This window comes from Amphiura filiformis, chromosome 8 (assembly GCF_039555335.1).
Source record: "Amphiura filiformis chromosome 8, Afil_fr2py, whole genome shotgun sequence".
In the NCBI taxonomy this organism is placed as follows: domain Eukaryota; kingdom Metazoa; phylum Echinodermata; class Ophiuroidea; order Amphilepidida; family Amphiuridae; genus Amphiura; species Amphiura filiformis.
Genome location: NC_092635.1, coordinates 54,711,545 through 54,729,315, shown reverse-complemented (window position 1 = coordinate 54,729,315; position 17,771 = coordinate 54,711,545). Strand labels below are relative to the sequence as shown.

General features: G+C 37.8%; 1 protein-coding gene across 1 annotated transcript in view; it reads right to left on the bottom strand.

Moving 5' to 3' along the window:
* The window catches only part of LOC140159228 (ceramide transfer protein-like), a 63,876-nt gene extending 46,128 nt beyond the window's left edge, over positions 1-17,748 (bottom strand). The window contains exon 1 of the mRNA XM_072182635.1: positions 17,345-17,748. Coding sequence (XP_072038736.1) covers positions 17,345-17,638 — 294 coding nt within the window. The 5' untranslated portion in view covers positions 17,639-17,748. The remainder of the gene's footprint in view (positions 1-17,344) is intronic.
* Between the last annotated feature and the right edge of the window lie 23 nt (positions 17,749-17,771).

Sequence of the window (17,771 nt, the reverse complement as noted above, 5' to 3'; positions counted from 1 at the left end):
TCCCGGGTATTCATTTCAGTGTCTCTGGCTGTATAATGTAATTATTAACCGGGCGATGTCGGTGTGCGGTGGGCCCAAATGGCCCGCAAAATTTGTGGCAATTTTTCTCACTTTTTTGTGGTGTTCATAGGTTAAAACCAATGGCCCAAATTCGGGCCCACAAAAATTTGTGAGGGCCCTCAAACATTTAAAATCAAGGGCCCAAATGGCTCTCAGAAATTCTGGCTTATTTCAAGGCATGGGATTTAAGTTGTACAGCCTTCAATTGGGCCTTCATTGTCCACACTGTCTAATTTTTTCCAACTTAACTTTTACACAATCATAGTGTCAAAACTGTCCACCAAATGGCTACAACTGGGCCTTAATTTTGCAAAACTTGGAAAACTATAGGTGTGTTTAGACGGTAGCCTACTTTTGAATGTTACTTACAAGCGAGCCAGCAATTAAATTATGCTACAACTTCAAGCGAGTGTGTGTCCACACAGGACTTACTTGTAAGCCAACTCACTTGTAAGAGTGACATTCACTGGTAAATCATGCCATGATTATGCACAATCAGAATAGGATTGGGTCATCAAGGTCATGCTTGTAAGTGAGTTAACATGTAAGTCTTGTTCACACTGGCCTTACATTCGAATTTTGCTCGCTACATGTAAGATACATGTATCTTACATGTAAAATCGTCACTTGTAACTTGCATGTAGCTACATGCGAGTGCGTTTAGCCGGGCACTACATACAAGTTTACATTTGAATGTAGTTACAAGTGACTTTACAAGCGATCGTCTGAACAAGCCTTAACAAAAGTTGTCAACCAATGGCTGCAATTGGGCCTTCATTCGGGGCACTCAAATATGAGAGTGTACGCATGCGTGACCAAATTTTTTCGAACACCCCTAAACAAGTTTTCCTCTGTGAGCAAAATGACCCCTAAGCATATTTTTAGCGCGCTTTCCCCCAAAAATTTGACCCCCTTAACAAGTTTTTGTCTAATTTTGACCCCCTAAACAAGTTTTTGTCTAATTTTGACCCCCTAAACAAGTTTTTGTCTAAATTTGACCCACTTGACAAGTTTTGATGGGTTTTGACAACTTCAACAATTTTTTGTAGGCCTACTAACTTGTCATTGAACACTAAAAGTCTCCCGGATCAGTATACCCCCCCTCTGGTAACATGAATCTTATTGGATTCTCGTAAAGTAGTTGTGTAAGAATATAAAATACCAATATACAGCGTAATTTATCCAGAGGCAACAGTAAGCAGTATTCACATCGTATTTGGTTCCGAATTCGGCACCTAAAGTTGATTATCGTGTCCCGGTATCGTGTGCCCGTTTCATGCTTTCTACCGCAAATATAATTTCTAAAGTAATCCAGAGAAGGGGAAACTCACAAATCTACCAGCATGAGTAGTAAATAATATGTGAGGAATCTATAAAAGTCCTGAAAATCTTTTTGAAATACATGATATTCTCGTCTCCCCGTCTGTCCACTGAACTATATCACAATATTCTTCTTTCGCGTCTTGAATCCTTGGGTGTCAACGGCCCACCCCTTAAATGGGTTTTGTCATATTTGTCATGCAGAAATCAATCCGTCAGCATTGGAAATTCTCTATCATCTGCGGTAGACCTACCATTTGGAGTACCACAAGGCTCTGTGTTAGGCCCCATATTTTTCACTATATACGCATCACCTGTTATTGAAATTGCTCGTCATCATAACTTGAATGTTCATACTTATGCAGATGATACGCAGCTTTACCTTTCTTTTGATGTAAACAAACCCAAAGATGAAGACTTAGCTCGTCAGCGTATTGAAAACTGTATTTCTGATATACGATCATGGATGACAAAAAATAAACTAAAACTTAATGATGACAAAACTGAATTGCTCATAGTATCTTCCAAAAACTCTCAAAGTAAGATTCATCGTAACAGTATTCAAATCGGATCCTCAACTATATCTGCTTCAACCAGTGTGCTGCGAAATTTAGGCGTATGTTTTGATTCTACACTGTCAATGGATAATCATATTAAAAAAGTGTGTCAATCTGCTTATTTTCAAATCCGCAACCTCACGTAGTATTAGGAAACTTCTGTCAAAGGATACTGCCGAAATACTTCTTCACGCCTTCATTACCTCGGCGCTTAGACAATGGAAATGTTCTACTAAATGGAATTACTGAACAACAGCTTAGGAAACTTGTACAGAACTCTGCACTTGCAGCGTTTTGACAAACACTCACAAATATGATCACATCACACCCATTCTTATGAATCTGCACTGGCTTCCCGTACGTGAAAGAATTGTATTTAAAACTCTTCTTCTCACATGGAAAGGATTAAACAACATTGCACCTTCTTACATCACGGACCTTCTTGTTCCATACACACCTGTACGCACTCTCAGATCGTCAGACAAATGTCTATTAAAAATTCCACGATCTAATTATTCTCTGGGAGACCGTGCTTTTTCTACTGTTGCACCAAAACTTTGGAACTCGCTTCCCTATAATCTGAGACAATCAATTTCTGTTGATCAGTTCAAATCTGGACTCAAGACTTTCTTATTCAATGCTGCGTTTAATGTCAGTGTTTGATTTATCATGCTTTTATACTGCTCTGTATTTTTGTTTTACATGTATTTATGGATTCTTTGGTTTCATGTTGATTGTACATGTATTTTGTATGAAATTGTATTGAGCTAACAATTTGGATAGCTGATTTGTTTTAATCAGCTATACTTTTTTGTAAACTCTGTTTTCATGTTTACTTGTACGTGTATCTTGTTTTCTGCGCCTTGGATTAGATTTAATTTTCTAGATAAATGGCGCATTATAAATGCTTATTTATTATTATTATTATTATTATTATTATTATTATTATTATTTTATTATATACCCATCATAATTCATTAAATTCAAGCAACATTTATATGACGTCATTAATTAATATGCACGTTTTTAAATCTAAACGGTATTCTACATAGAAGTACGAGGCCATGGTTAAATCACATGTAACACATCATGAAATATATTTGCATAACAGATGACACTCTAAGTTTGGAATATGCTGTTAACATTTCTACGAACGGGGAATTCCGGCACTGGAATAAACTTTTTTCAGAATCGGAGTTTCAGCAGATTTGAAAAGCGGATTAAAATGGTACCCTAAATGTATTACAAACAATTTAAAAACTACCCCTTTTCATGAAAATCACCGGTTTTTTTCCCCTTAACGCGTAACGTGCTCAACCAAGAAAAAACACCCCTTTTCACATGTTTTTTTGGTCACGCATGCTTATTGCTTACATCATTATATTTGAGTGCCCCCCCCCCCCCCCGGCCTTCATTTTACCAATTTTTAACTTTATCAAATTAAAATTGTCCCAGGGGGGCCACTCAAGTATGATAGTGTACACAAGCATGACCAAATTTTTTTGAAACACCCCCTAAACAAGTTTTACCCAACCAGCAAATTTAGCCCCTTATAAGGTAATTTAATATAGAATTTACCCCCTAATAAGTTTTTGGCTAGTAAAAATACAACAAATGTACCCTTTTTGGACTCATAATTTACCAAAAATTTGAAAAAGTACCCTAAACAAGTTGTTCAGTTTTAGAAAACTACCCTTATTCTTAAAAATCATTGTTTTTAGACCCTAAATGTGTCATGCACGTAACTTGCCTTGCCTAAAAAAAACAAGAGCACCAATGGCGCTGTGGCTCTTTGCTTTTTGGGGACAGTGAAAGTAATTTTTCTTGGGAGTCAAATGCGCAACAGGTGACATTATTTGATTATGTGACAGGTCACATGTTGGTTGGTACATGTAGCTATCTCATTTGCAGAGCATACATTAATCAATTTAGGACAAATTTGAACTCAGATGACCCCTGGGTGACCACGGATGACTCCAAATGCCCTTCCAAAAATTTGACTCCAAAAGTTGACTGTACTTACTAAGTTTCATGCCCATTCAAGTTTTTAGTAATTTGACCTCAAATGACCCCTGGGTGACCTCTGATAGCACTGAAATGACCTTCCAAATACTTGACTCTAAATGTTGACTGTACCCACCAAGTTCCATGCCCATACGACAGTTTTTAGTCATTTGACCTCAGATGACCCCTGGGTGACCTGAAATGACCTTCCAAAAACCTGACTCTAAATGTTGACTCTACCCACCAAGTTTTATGCCCATGCGACAGTTTTTAGTAATTTGACCTCAGATGACCCCTAGGTGACCTTGGATGACCCCAAAATGACCTTCCAAAAAATTGACCTCAGATGATCCCTGAGTGACCTCAGATGGCCCCGAAAGAACCTTCCAAAAATTTGACTATAAATGTTGACTGTACCCACCAAGTTTCATGCCAATGCGACAGTTTTTATTAAGTTGACCTCAGATGACCCTGGGTGACCTTGGATGACCTTCCAAAAACTTGACTCTAAATGTTGACTGTACCCACCAAGTTCCCTGCCCATACGACAGTTTTTAGTAATTTGACCTCAGATGACCCCTGGATGACCTTAAATGACCCCGAAATGACCTTCCAAAAACCTGACTCTAAATGTTGACTGTACCCACCAAGTTTTATGCCCATGCGACAGTTTTAGTAATTTGACCTCAGATGACCCCTAGGTGAACTCGGATGACCCCAAAATGACCTTCCAAAAATTTGACCTCAGATGATCCCTGAGTGACCTCGGATGGCCCCGAAAGGACCTTCCAAAAATTTGACTATAAATGTTGACTGTACACACCAAGTTCCATGCCCATATGATAGTTTTTAGTAATTTGACCTCAGATGACCCCTGGGTGACCTCAGATAACACTGAAATGACCTTCCAAAAAATTGACTCTAAATGTTGATTGTACCCACCAAGTTCCATGCCCATATGACAGTTTTAGTAATTTGACCTCAGATGACCCCTGGGTGACCTTAAATGACCTTCCAAAAACCTGACTCTAAATGTTGACTATACCCACCAAGTTTTATGCCCATGCAACAGTTTTTAGTAATTTAACCTCAGATGACCCATAGGTGACCTCGAATGACCCCAAAATGACCTTCCAAAAATTTGACTCCAAATGTTGACTGTACTCAAGTTTCATACCCATATGAGTTTTTAGTAATTTGACCTCAGATGACCCTTAAGTGACCTCAGATGACCCCGAAATAACCTTCCAATAATTTGACTCTAAATGTTGACTGTACCCACTAAGTTTCATACCCATACGACAGTTTTTAGTCATTTGACCTCAGATGACCCCGGGTGACCTCGGATGACCCCCAAAATGACCTTCCAAAAATTTGACCTCACATGACCCCGGGTGACCTCGGAAGACCCTGAAATGACCTTCCAAAAATTTGACTCTATTATGTTGACTATACCCACCAAGTTCCATATGCCCATACAGCAGTGTTTAGTAATTTTACCTCGGATGACAAGGGGTCGTGGATGACCCCTTAACTTACTTAAAATATTTAAAAAAACACCTTGGGGTCAAGGTCAGGTGAACAATTCTTATGACATTACTATGCTTATGCCCCCAACCCAACCCCTGGACCCTCTCAAGGTATTTCATTTGGATTTTTCATAATTTTTTTATTTCATCTATTTCAATAAAATTCATTTCAATAAATTTTATTTGTTTCACTTTTATTTTTTGTTTATTATTTTATCATATTAATTTTGCATTTTCTTATTTTATTTATTGTGATTCATTTTTATTTTTTTTTATCACTATTTAAATATTATTTTATTTTATTTATTTACTTCAGCACTCCCAATAGTATTATGAACATTCATTAATAGCATAATGAACCAATCACTGCCGGTTGAGCTTTTGTCATACAGGCTTGATATAGCAAGTACGTACAATTTTCCACCTGGTGAAATAATATTCTGTTTTGGCGTTCCTAAAGTATTATGCTCGGATTGGACTATTTGAGACAACAAAATGTCCTTATTTTAACAGTTTTATGTAAAATATACTCTATCCTATGTTCATACGAAACATGAAAAAGGTTGCTTTGGTGAAAGTTATGAAATTGATGGATTCCCGGCGACCATTATTTTTGAAAGATCGGAGAACATATTTTCTGGGGACAATTTTGCTTTCGTCCATGTAAATTGCTATGTGATTCTTCGTCAATTTACTCCACGAAACTTGGTGATTTCCGCAATTTCAGCCACAAAGTCATCATTATTGATTCTTAATCTGCTGTAAAATCTAGCATATTTGTGAATATTGATGTAAACCAAGCTAAGAATAACGAAAGCTTCGACATGGTTTCATCATAGCTCGATGGTTTCATGTTTACACTTTTCTTTGATGTAGCCGGCCCTATTAAATTGTCATTTGTTTTCAATAATATAATTGAAGATTTTGCCACTGATCTATTCCTTAAGGGCTCTTTCTCCTTTTTTATTTGGTGAAAGTTCAGTATTTTTCCCCCGATGCTTTGGCTCTCAGTCTCAGTCAGAGACAGCGAGTTGCATTCACGTACTGCTGCCTTTGGGTTGGTATCTGGGTACCGGTAGGCCTATGAATACATGTATTTGCTTGGTTGCGATGTGCGCTACTACAGCGCTAGCAGCGATGACCGGCCCGCCGGACATGTCCCTGGCAGGTACTAGCATGATCCCGGTATGATTGCCGTGTGGCAGGTATGCAATATGCATTTCCAGTGATCATCATCAAGATTTACAAGCAACTAGTGACATAGCCTAGCTAGATCTCCTTCCACCTCCCCTTGTGAAATTGAAAATGTCAAAGGTATCATTCGAACATTATTTTCTTCCTAATCATCTTGGTAAACTATTTTCATGATAATTATTTTATCAAAAGTAGCCATGCTGCACCAGCCCAGCCGGCGTATTCAAAGTCCGAATGTAGAAAATCACGACCTTGACCTGAATCAGATGCATAGAAAATAACCATGGATTCAGGGTTGCCAAACCCGCGATTTTGTAGCCCATTGGGCGACTTTTGAAGATTTTCCCCGCGACTTTTCCCTGCCCCATATAAACCAATGGTAAAGAGAAAAATTGGGCGACATTTCGGTTATTTGACCCGCCATTCAAGCTGAAATTTGTTGGAAACCCTGGTTGTTTTTAACCAGAAATCGTCACAGTGCTTTCGTACTGCACTTGCATAAGCAAAATAGTCCCCAGAAAAGTCATTTGTTCAGATTTATTCGGGGATTTATTCAAGATTCAGACATGTTCTTGACTATTTTTTGACATTCCTTAACTATCTCTTTATTTAAATTATAAAGAAATAGTTACGAAAAGTTAAGAAGTAGTCAAATAATTTCTGATCTGAACTAAATCTTAAGAAATGTACCTCCATTGGTTTCCGTCTGTATCACGCATCTTAAATTATACAGACCAGAATGATCTCTAGCACACACAGGGAACCAAGATATAACTCGATTATCGTGACTATTTTGGTCTTTTTTACCCAAAAATAATACTTTTATCGCCTGGATTTCAATAAAATCTGGAGTGCAATCGATTCAAAAATAACTTAGCCAAACTTAGAAACGAAACTTAAGTCTTCATATCAGTCATTAAATTATCCTTAGCATAAAAACCAACAGCGTATTGTGGCCTGAAAATGAATGCTAGTTAGTTGCATGACAAAGGCACTGATAGCTCCGCTCAGAGCCAAAAACCCCTTTTTACTTGTTTTTTTGGTCACGCATGTGTCAAGACCATTGATGTGAGTGCCCCATCCCCCTAGAACATTGTACACAATTGTCAATATTTATAGTGCCAAAATGGAACACCAAATGACCTCAATTGAGCTTTTATTTTGCAAAAGTTTCTCACTCCAGAGGGGTGTTGTGCAAGCACAGCATCATGCCCACTTCTTGGCCATTTTTTACATTTTTCTCAAGTTGGGCCACTGACTTCTCTAGATCCGCCACTGGCCCACATGTATAATATAGGCTTTCTGCACATTATGTGTATAAATTAATGCGTTTCATCAGAAATAAACATTTTTTATCTGTGTTGATCAGATCATTTTTTTCTGTGCTGATCATATGATTTAAAAATCCTCTCTCGTACAATGTAGATTCACCATCACATGACAGATTTGGTAAAATATCAACACTATTGCCACAGAACACGCAGGTCTACAAACTGTGATCATATGAGCCAATACTGGGAAGGAATGTCATGTGACAGTGACTTTGCCATGGTAATAAATTATGTTTATCAATACATGTACATGTAGGTGTCAAGTTGATACTTAATATTAAAATATGAACATGTATCGTAACTCTTGATTTTGTGAGAAATTTATTATTAATATTATATATATTAGCCTTAAAATTTACAGAAATGAACTGCAATTCACAAAAATTACAAGAATCATTGCCACAAATTAATCTTTAGTGTAAAAAAGGTAAATTTCCATACCTTGACATAGTGGTGTTTTTTTGTTTGTTGTTGTTGTTGTTTGTTGGTTTTTATTTCAACAGTGTATACCCGGAGTGTATAACAGAGTTCTCGCCTGCTGGTTGGTGAATATCAAACCACTTTTGTGTAGGCAGTCAAGTGTAAACAGACTTTTGATATTTACACAAAGTAACTGCATGCCTGCCAGTTCACTGGGTTTGTAAAAGTTGGGGAAGTATACAAGCTGTAGTTCAACAAACTATTTTCTATTCTGGCTGATGCTAACCTAACAAAATGGATTTACTGCAAAGTCATTCAAATTTATATATGATTTTGATGAACTTAAATTCATCAAACAAAAATAACTCTGATTATAAATTACATTGTACATTGTACATTATGCATGATTTGATATAGCATAATTGTGGATTGCAAATCATGTTAAAAATTTAATATCCTCCCATGTATGTAGGTTTTTAATATGGGGTCTTTTTTGAATGGTGTATACACCACCTAGTTAAAAAGTGAGAAAAAAATCAAAAATACATTTATGCAAATTTCCTAGCTCTCTTTGCTTTGTTGGGGGTCATTATGCATTGTTGCCTAGAGCATAGCCGTCGGCTAGAAAGTTTCTGACAATTGCTAAATTCTGACAATTGCAGGATTCCCTGACCTGGGACATCCACTAGTCATGTCAGTTGTCACTAATCCCAAAATTGCAACATTTTGGTTTGCCATTGTTTTTTTGCTCTGATATGCTTCAAATCCAATCAAAATTAAGCAATTTTTCTCAAAATTATGAGGATTTTCCCCAGCTACCCCATTATCAAATAGGGGCAGTACTAAGGGGACACTGGGGCATTTCCCTCTAAATTCCCCAGTTGCCCCTTCCCAGCTGTCAAATAGAGGAGGCACAAAGGGCTTTACCGCCAGTTGCCACCCCTGTCAAATAGGGCGACATGAAGAGGGCATAGGGCATCCCCCTCTACGCAAAATAGGAACAATTTCACCAGGCTGCGACAAATCGCATGTCCGATAGCCCGGGGCAATCACTTTTTTGTCGGGCAATTAAAACTCTGAAGAGCTGTGCCCGATCGGGCAAGTCTAAATTTAAACCAATTAAAGCTTGATGATTTAAAATGGAGTATTTCTGTCCAACTTGGCGTGTTCACAGAAGTAAAAAAACGTCAAAACAAAGTAGAAAACTTCTTGAAATGGAACTCAAATTTCGCTAGGCACTCGTATCCCACACCAGACTTGCAGACATATATACATATGTATATGCTAATGAACATCATGCGTTACGTGACATATTGGAAGTTTGGCCAATTATAGAACCTGTTTCATGCAAATATCATGACGTCAATGACGTCAGCTGGCCATGTATTTGCATATGATTGAGATTGAGATGTACTAGTGGTTGGCGAAATACGTAAATCGCCGTGACTTTACTGACAAAATTTCACATAAAATACACATTATTTTCCACATGTAAGAAACAAACAGTGAAATAATTGAATGAAATGTTCACTTTTTATGCATTTCATGAATACTCATTTATTTATCAACTTAACTGAGAAAAGTATTGGATTTCCGTAAGAATGAAACTGCCAAATTCGGCACACTTACGGTAATATGCACTGCACTGCATGATGAGTACGGTATGTGACTTTGTCGACAATTGTTGCCGGGAATATGGGTTAATTTCGGGCAATTTCGGGCAACCAATTTTTGGATATTGCCTGCCCGATCGGGCAAGCTAAAAAATAAAATTTGTCGCGGCCTGAATTTCACTTTTGAGGTAAAAATAGAGATTATTCCGAATGCCCCCGCCCCTAAACTAAGTGGAGAATTTTGACATTCATTTTGCAAATTTTGAAAAATTGGCTTGATCATGATCATCAGATGCTGTTAAGGGGGTACTACACCCCTCGATAAATTTGTGTCTATTTTTGCATTTTTCTCAAAAACTAATAACACACTGGTAACAAAAGTTATGTGTATTATAGGGGCAAGGAATCCAATTACTTCACTGGAATTTCAGTGACCCAAGACAAGCAGTTCGTTATTTATGATAAGAAATAAGGTACCGCTAGGATGTACCTCATTTCCTATCATATATGCTGAACCGCTTGTCTTGAGTTACGGAAATTTCAGTGTAGTAATTGAATACCTGAGTGGAAGAAGGGCCCAACTCCATCAAAACTGTTTTTGAGATATTAAGAAAAAACTTCATATTTTGAAAAGTTTTATAGACAGAATGTTTTCATCTTCAGGGAACCTTCAATACATGATCCTACAATATTACATACATTCAAATTATATGTGATATTTCCATGGCAACGGTACAGGTCTTAATACTGAGCTGGAGTTGGGCCCTTCTTCCACTAATATACTGTAAGTACCAGTTCCTTAAGCAGATGTGTTATAAATAACTACAGAAATTCATTAATTGCACAAGTAGAAGCATGTAATATGCTAGCAAGAAAGTTTATTGTCGTGAAAAGCAGATTTCATGGATGAACAAAATTTCTCTTTAACCCAATATTTGTGGAAGAAGGGCCCAACTCCATGGAGTTGGGCCTTTCTTCCATGAAAACCATGATTAAGTGTACATGGAAGACTATTTAGAGAGTGGATTTTGGCTCATCTTTCACACACAAGGAAGAACAGTCTGCTGGCCATAAAATGATGGGTCTAACTCATTTTTGTGAAAAATTGGAGTTGGGCCCTTCTTCCACTCAGGTATTCAATTGGATCCCTTGCCCCAATAATATACATAACTTTTGTTACCAGTGTGTTATTATTTTTTGAGAAAAATGCAAAAATAGTCACAAATTTACCACAGGGGTGTAGTACCCCTTAAAAAGTACAATTTTGAAAAACATTGTGTCAAAACTTTCTCTTGAAGCCTGTGAGAATACATCTCGGTCACCTCAGGACACTGAGGTAGCACAGCCAGTGTTCGAAATAAGCACTTATCCTCTTGTCCAAAAATCATTGGGGACAACCATATTGAGGTATGTACTTATCCCCTGTACAACCACTATATTTTACCTCTAAAATCATGATTTATAAAATATAAAGAAATAACTAAAACTTGACATTAAAGTTTTGACTTGTCATGTTTGTATCTGTCGTTGCACGTACAATGACCATCTCTGGTTGTCGCATACGTTGGGGGGAGGTCATGTGCAAAGTCGTAGTTAAATATTGAAGTGGGCCTTTAAGGGCAGAGTAATGGGAGAGAACATGAACCTTTTCGAGCTTCATTATTTCTGAATTGTATGTCCAAAGTATATAAAACTATACATTTTTAGAAAGGAAATGAGTCAAGGAATCCCATGGTGACGTCAGATTTGTTCAAAAAATTTTTGAAAAATCACAAAATTCACTTTTTACCCCAATTTGTTTGTGACAACTTAGAAAAAAATCCGTTAGGAGTAAAAAAAATTCAGTTAGCTTTTCATGAAGAAGAGACATGAACTTAGGGAAGGTTTTTTTTATTTTTTTGAAATTTGTCTCTTTTTTTCGAAATATTGAAAAAAACATGTGAAAAAAGCCATTTTGTCACTCTATTAAGCTAAAAATTGCACATAATGGTGTATATTTTTGTTTAAAACAAATATTTTGAAAAAATGAAAAAACCTTCCCTAGACTTTGATGTACTCTAAAGGATAGTGCAAAAAGTTTACCCTTTGCTTGCATATTTTTCGAGTTATCTTGTCACAAAAATCGCGCAATATTGTCAAAAGTGAACTCTGAGAAATCGACGTTTTAGTAAAAAAATGTCCAAATTATGCACAAAACGTCCTTAAATTTTAAAACGGTAAGACTTTCACTTGTAAAAGCTGTATCTGGTGCATGGTCTAAATATGCATCTTTTGCACCAATGAATCTATAATGTCTGCTTTCAGTGCGCCAAAATTCAAAATAATTAAAAAATCTAAGTGGCATTTTGACTGCAAATTTTTTTTGTTTACACCACATTTGCTGGCGTTAACAACATACCGAATGCGCCTTGACTGCGTTGGACATACGCGCAGAGAGTTGCGCCACGTCACGCTTGACGCGATTCGCCAGAATCACAATATTTCGCGATTCGCGCATTTCTGACTCATTATTTCCGCCAATTTACTAAGGCGTTTTGGGTCAAGCTGGGAGAAAAAAATCCCAGGTCGACCAAAAATAGCGTATCGAACACAATAGACCACCTAAGTTATCGTAAATCGGTTTCTCCCAGGTCGACCAGAATTTTGGGTTGCCACATTCGCCCATAAACGCCAGGATTTTTAGCCAGGTCGATCCATGACAAGCATGCAAATACTCAGCCCTACATACGTGCCCCGACCATGGCGATATACATGTTATGAGTATAAACCATTGTACGGCATTGATTCATTCATAACTTTGTGCAAGCGCGTGACTTTCACGATATCAGTTTCAGTGTCTTAGGCTAGCATCTAATTCTAAATTAATTCAGTCATGTAGGCCTACTCTCATTTTCGTATTTATTTAATAGAGTAGGCCCTATTCTTGTTTTAGTTTGCAAAATACAGAGGCAGATATAGTCCCGGGATATAGTCATACTTCCAAGTTTTCTACTTTCTTGAATCTGCGTCAACATGTAGGCCTAAGCGCTTAAGCTTACATCCAAGCCGGGCATCCAAGTTCGCATGGACGGTACTACAACTCGATGTTTCAGACTTTACTTGTGAGAAAAGGAAAGTAATAAATTATGAGAAGAGGTCACAAATAGGATCAAATAAAATAATCCAACAAAGAATCACCCTGCCTATACTCAAATGCAGCAAACCTTTGACGAGCGTGACTTCTGTGATGTTGCAAATTCGGCGCTAACAACGCCAGTGCACGGCGCACAGTTCATTCATAAATTTCCACTCAGCAACAACATATCGCCTTAGCAGCCAATCAGAGACAAGTGCGTAACGCAGTAAATACGCTGATGTATCCTTACAATACTAAACCACAAAGGTTTACTGCATTTTAGTATAAGTGCCAGGCTAGGCCTACATGTTTTGAACTTTATTATTATCCACCACGAATGGAGTGCCAATTTCTATTAGCCTAGGCTGTCTTTCTATCAACAAACGTGGAATCTCCCAGCTTGACCAATTTGGCTTTACTAAGCTGTCTTGAGCCATGTGACTTTTTAGAGTTGAAAAGAGTGAAATAAATCAAGCAAAAATACGAATAAATATTAGCAAGTTGTATTTTATCAGTTTCAAGTGAAAGAATACATCTTAGTGTTGATAAATATCAAAAAATCTCAAATTCGGTCGTGGACGAATGTGTCTTCCATTACTCTGGCCTTAAAGTCAGCGTCTTGATGTTGATGGTTTCTAGCTTGGTCTTGACGTTGGGTGCGGTGCGTATATCCTGGTCAAGTTGGTACCATTCGTGAATAGTCTTTGGATATACATGTAGTGAGTGCCTGTAACAGTCTTTGTTTGTGGTGATTATGTTGTAAGATAAGGCCGCCGATTGCCTAGTCCTGGGTTGACTGGATGAATTTGTAGCTCGAAGATGACACTTGGTGTTACTTGGTATATACCCGTGAGTTTCTTTGTAGATCAAGCGTAATTTAGTCCTACGGTCCTGAAGAGGTTCCCACTCTAAATCATTCTAATATGCTTTGATGTCCACTTGTTCAGCATGTCCAGTATATTTTTAATAAACCATTTCACTGCTCAAGTTACCCAATGGTGCCAGTGCTTGAGATCTGCATGATTGATCAGAATGGCGAATTTTGAAGCTTGCACAGGTTTACCAATTTGTGGCTACGGATTTTCCTGAGCAAAAGACATCCAACAAATTTGATTTTTTGTACTCAAAAATATGAATTTTGAGGATAACCAAAATGTTTCAAACAACTTGAACTATGTGCATTAGCCAAGAAATACAGAATTGAAGTACTTGCTATCTAGGAGCACAGGATAGTTCACAGCGACAATAGTGAACTCCAATTTGAAGATCTCCCAGAAGGTTTCCAACTGATAACAGCCTCTGCCTACAGAAACAAGATAGGAGCATCAATAGGTGGAGTGGGCATTCTTCTTAGTTCATCTGCTAAGAGAGCAATGTTATCTGTCAGATTCATAACATCAAGAATTTTACAAGTTACACTGGGTGGAAATCCAAAGACTACCATAGTTACTACTTACTCACCAACGAATGTCTCGGATGAAGAAGATGTTGAAGAACACTACAAATAGCTGAATGCAGCTACAAAATCTGTACCAGCTCATAACGTATTGATAATTGCAGGAGATTTTAATGCAAGAATTGGACTTGATGATGCAAAATTTACATACGGTACCACCAAAACACAAATAGAAACGGAGACTTCCTACTTGAGTTTGCACAGGAGAACAACCTTATCATCACCAATACCACATTTCAGAAGAAGAAATCAAAACTTTGGACACGTGTGCTGCCGAGTGGATTCAGAGCACAATTGGATGTTTTAATCAGGAAGAAGTGGAAAAATTGTGTAACTAATACACAAGCCTACAACTCTTTCGCAAGCACAGGTTCAGATCATAGGATAGTGACTGCAAACATCCGACTCTAAACTAGCAACAGACCCTGAACTTCAGGACAGGTATACTCTGGAGATTAAAAACAGATATTCTGTTTTATCTGATGATAATTGTGCAGACCAAACACAAAAATATAATTACCTGATTCAGGCCAACAAGGAGGCTGCTGAAAAAGTAATACCTAAACTGCCAAAGAAGCAAAGAAAAGCACTTTGCTTTGACTCAAGAGTAGAACAAGCTAGACAACACCTAACAGAAGTCAACAAGAGACACGTCAAAGAGAATACCAAAGATACTCATTTAGAATTTGAGCAGAGCAAGGATGAACTAGACCAGGCATATATGAAAGAGCAAATAATAAGGAGTTCATAGAGAACAAGTTGAAGGAATATGAAGAGGCCAATCTGAACCACAGACATAAACTAGCATGGGGTATCATCAATTGTGTTAGTGGTAGGAAAAAGGCAAGGAGTGGAAGACTATTAAAGGATGACAGCAAAGAAGAAAGACTGAAGAAATGGTATCCTGTCTGGACACATCACACTTCATGTGTGATGTGTCCTGCAATTCGCCGAACTCCGATAAGCAGTCGAAGTACTTCGAGGACGGCCCGTCACTTTAAGCTTCTTGAGAACACCTTTGTACTTAACTTACGAAACCACAAACTCACTAACTTCAACTTGCACTATTCATAACATAAAACATATATATATTAATTATTTCCGATCCTGCAGAATAACTTACATATATTGTCAATTTTATGGAATTCCGTTGCTGAGAATCGACAATTCCACAGAGAAACGTCAGACATGCTTCATAAATCACAGCTGTTACGCCAAATTTATACCACTCGCTCGTTTTTACAGAAAAGCGATGCAGCATGGCACCGCAGTGCACCAGGACGTGCCATGTGCAAAATTTCTAACGGGCGCCATAACCCGTTTTGTGATTGGTTCATTGGTTGTACATGTATATTAACCATTTATCGCGATCGTGAAGCCAATCAATGAACGCGACGGCCTTCATGGGTAATGTAGATCCGAACACGAAAAGCGAAGTACGTCTAACCTGATTGGTACATGTACATGTATATTAACCATTTATCGCGATCGTGAAGCCAATCAATGAACGCGACGGCCTTCATGGGTAATGTAGATCCGAACACGAAAAGCGAAGTACGTCTAACCGGATTGGTTAAAAAAAACTACTTGGACCATTCAGCTTACTCAGTTCTTAAACAGCCACGTGCAGGTGATTTCCATGTGGTGTTTCAGCGATGGAGTATAAATTCAGCTTGACAACTCATCTGGCAGGTGCAAGGACAATACACGTAGACAATCACTGACACTACAACAATTAATCTAATGGCTTGTTTATGACATGCATCGGGTGGATTTTACGATTGAGGTAAGATTTTCGGCCTGTACCGGCGTGAATATTCTCATTTTTCTTCATCAAAAATGCTAGCGATGACCAGTTTTTTGCTGACAATTTGATAACAAGATACTTTCATAGGTCATTAAGCTACTTGCAATTCGCCATTATGCACTATGTGCGAGGAGAGCCTCGAACTGGCAGCATACATGAATGGGAATTGAACTAGTCATAACGTTCTGTGTAAGGTTACATAATTCTTCCTTTCATGTATGCTGCCAGTTCGAGGCTCTCCCTACATAGTGCATAATGGCGAACCGCAAGTAGCTAATAATAGGGGTAGAAAAGATAGCTGTACAATCGTACAAAAATTATAGAGCATTGATGACAAGTAAGATATGTATATTATAGGGGCAAGGACTACAACTACTGCACTGGAAATTTTATTTCAGCACAGACAACAGTTGTGGAGTTACAGTCAAAAATGAGGAAAACCAATATTTGATCAATAAATCAATAACTACTTGCCTTGAGTTCCAGAATTTTCAGTGCAGTAGTTGTAGTCCTTGCCCCTATATTATACATGTCTTACTTGTCACCAATGCGCTATAATTTTTGAGAAAAATGCAAAAATAGGCACAAAATTGGGCAGGGGTGTAGTACCCCCTTAAGTAAATTATACCATAATTCGTCATTTTGGGGATTCAGTTGCTTAAATTTGAAGTATAAATCTTAAACCGGAACTCAAATTGGGTACATATGTTTTTCTTTCTGTACACTGCCAATGCACTACGCGAATCCATATGGATTCGCCCGGCCGGTTGATGTTTTTGCGAGAATCTTTGCGCGAATCGATTCACGGATTCGCGTCGGATTTCTGAGCCTGGTATGTATGAAAATAATTATCATGATTATCATATTTATGCAATCCAATGAATGAACGTAAATCGTAATTAACTAACTTGATTTCAATATTTTATTTTTAAGCTTACCTGAATTGATGCTCTTCCAAGACTAATCGAACCTCTACATCCTAAATGAATATCACTTCTAGATTTATAATAACTCAATGTTCCGTTTTTTAGAACCAACCATCTGTCCTGCCAACCATGAATATAATTTGTCCATTTGCTTATCGTTTCTTCCAATTCGTAAGTCTCTGGCGTTTTATCACTGGACGACTCCGAGTCTTCACTTTCCAAGTCGTCGTCATCGTCCTCGCTGAGTACAATAGGATCGTCAGACATTTTTTGATATTCTTCCAGATACCTTGTTCTATCGTACATTTCCTAGGATTTGTTTAATGTCAAGAACATGAAATTTAGACGCGATTTACGTTTTTCTTTACACACAAAATACACACTTTACTTGCCAACCAGACCAATCCATTTTCTATGCTCACGCCTCAATCAAAGTGAT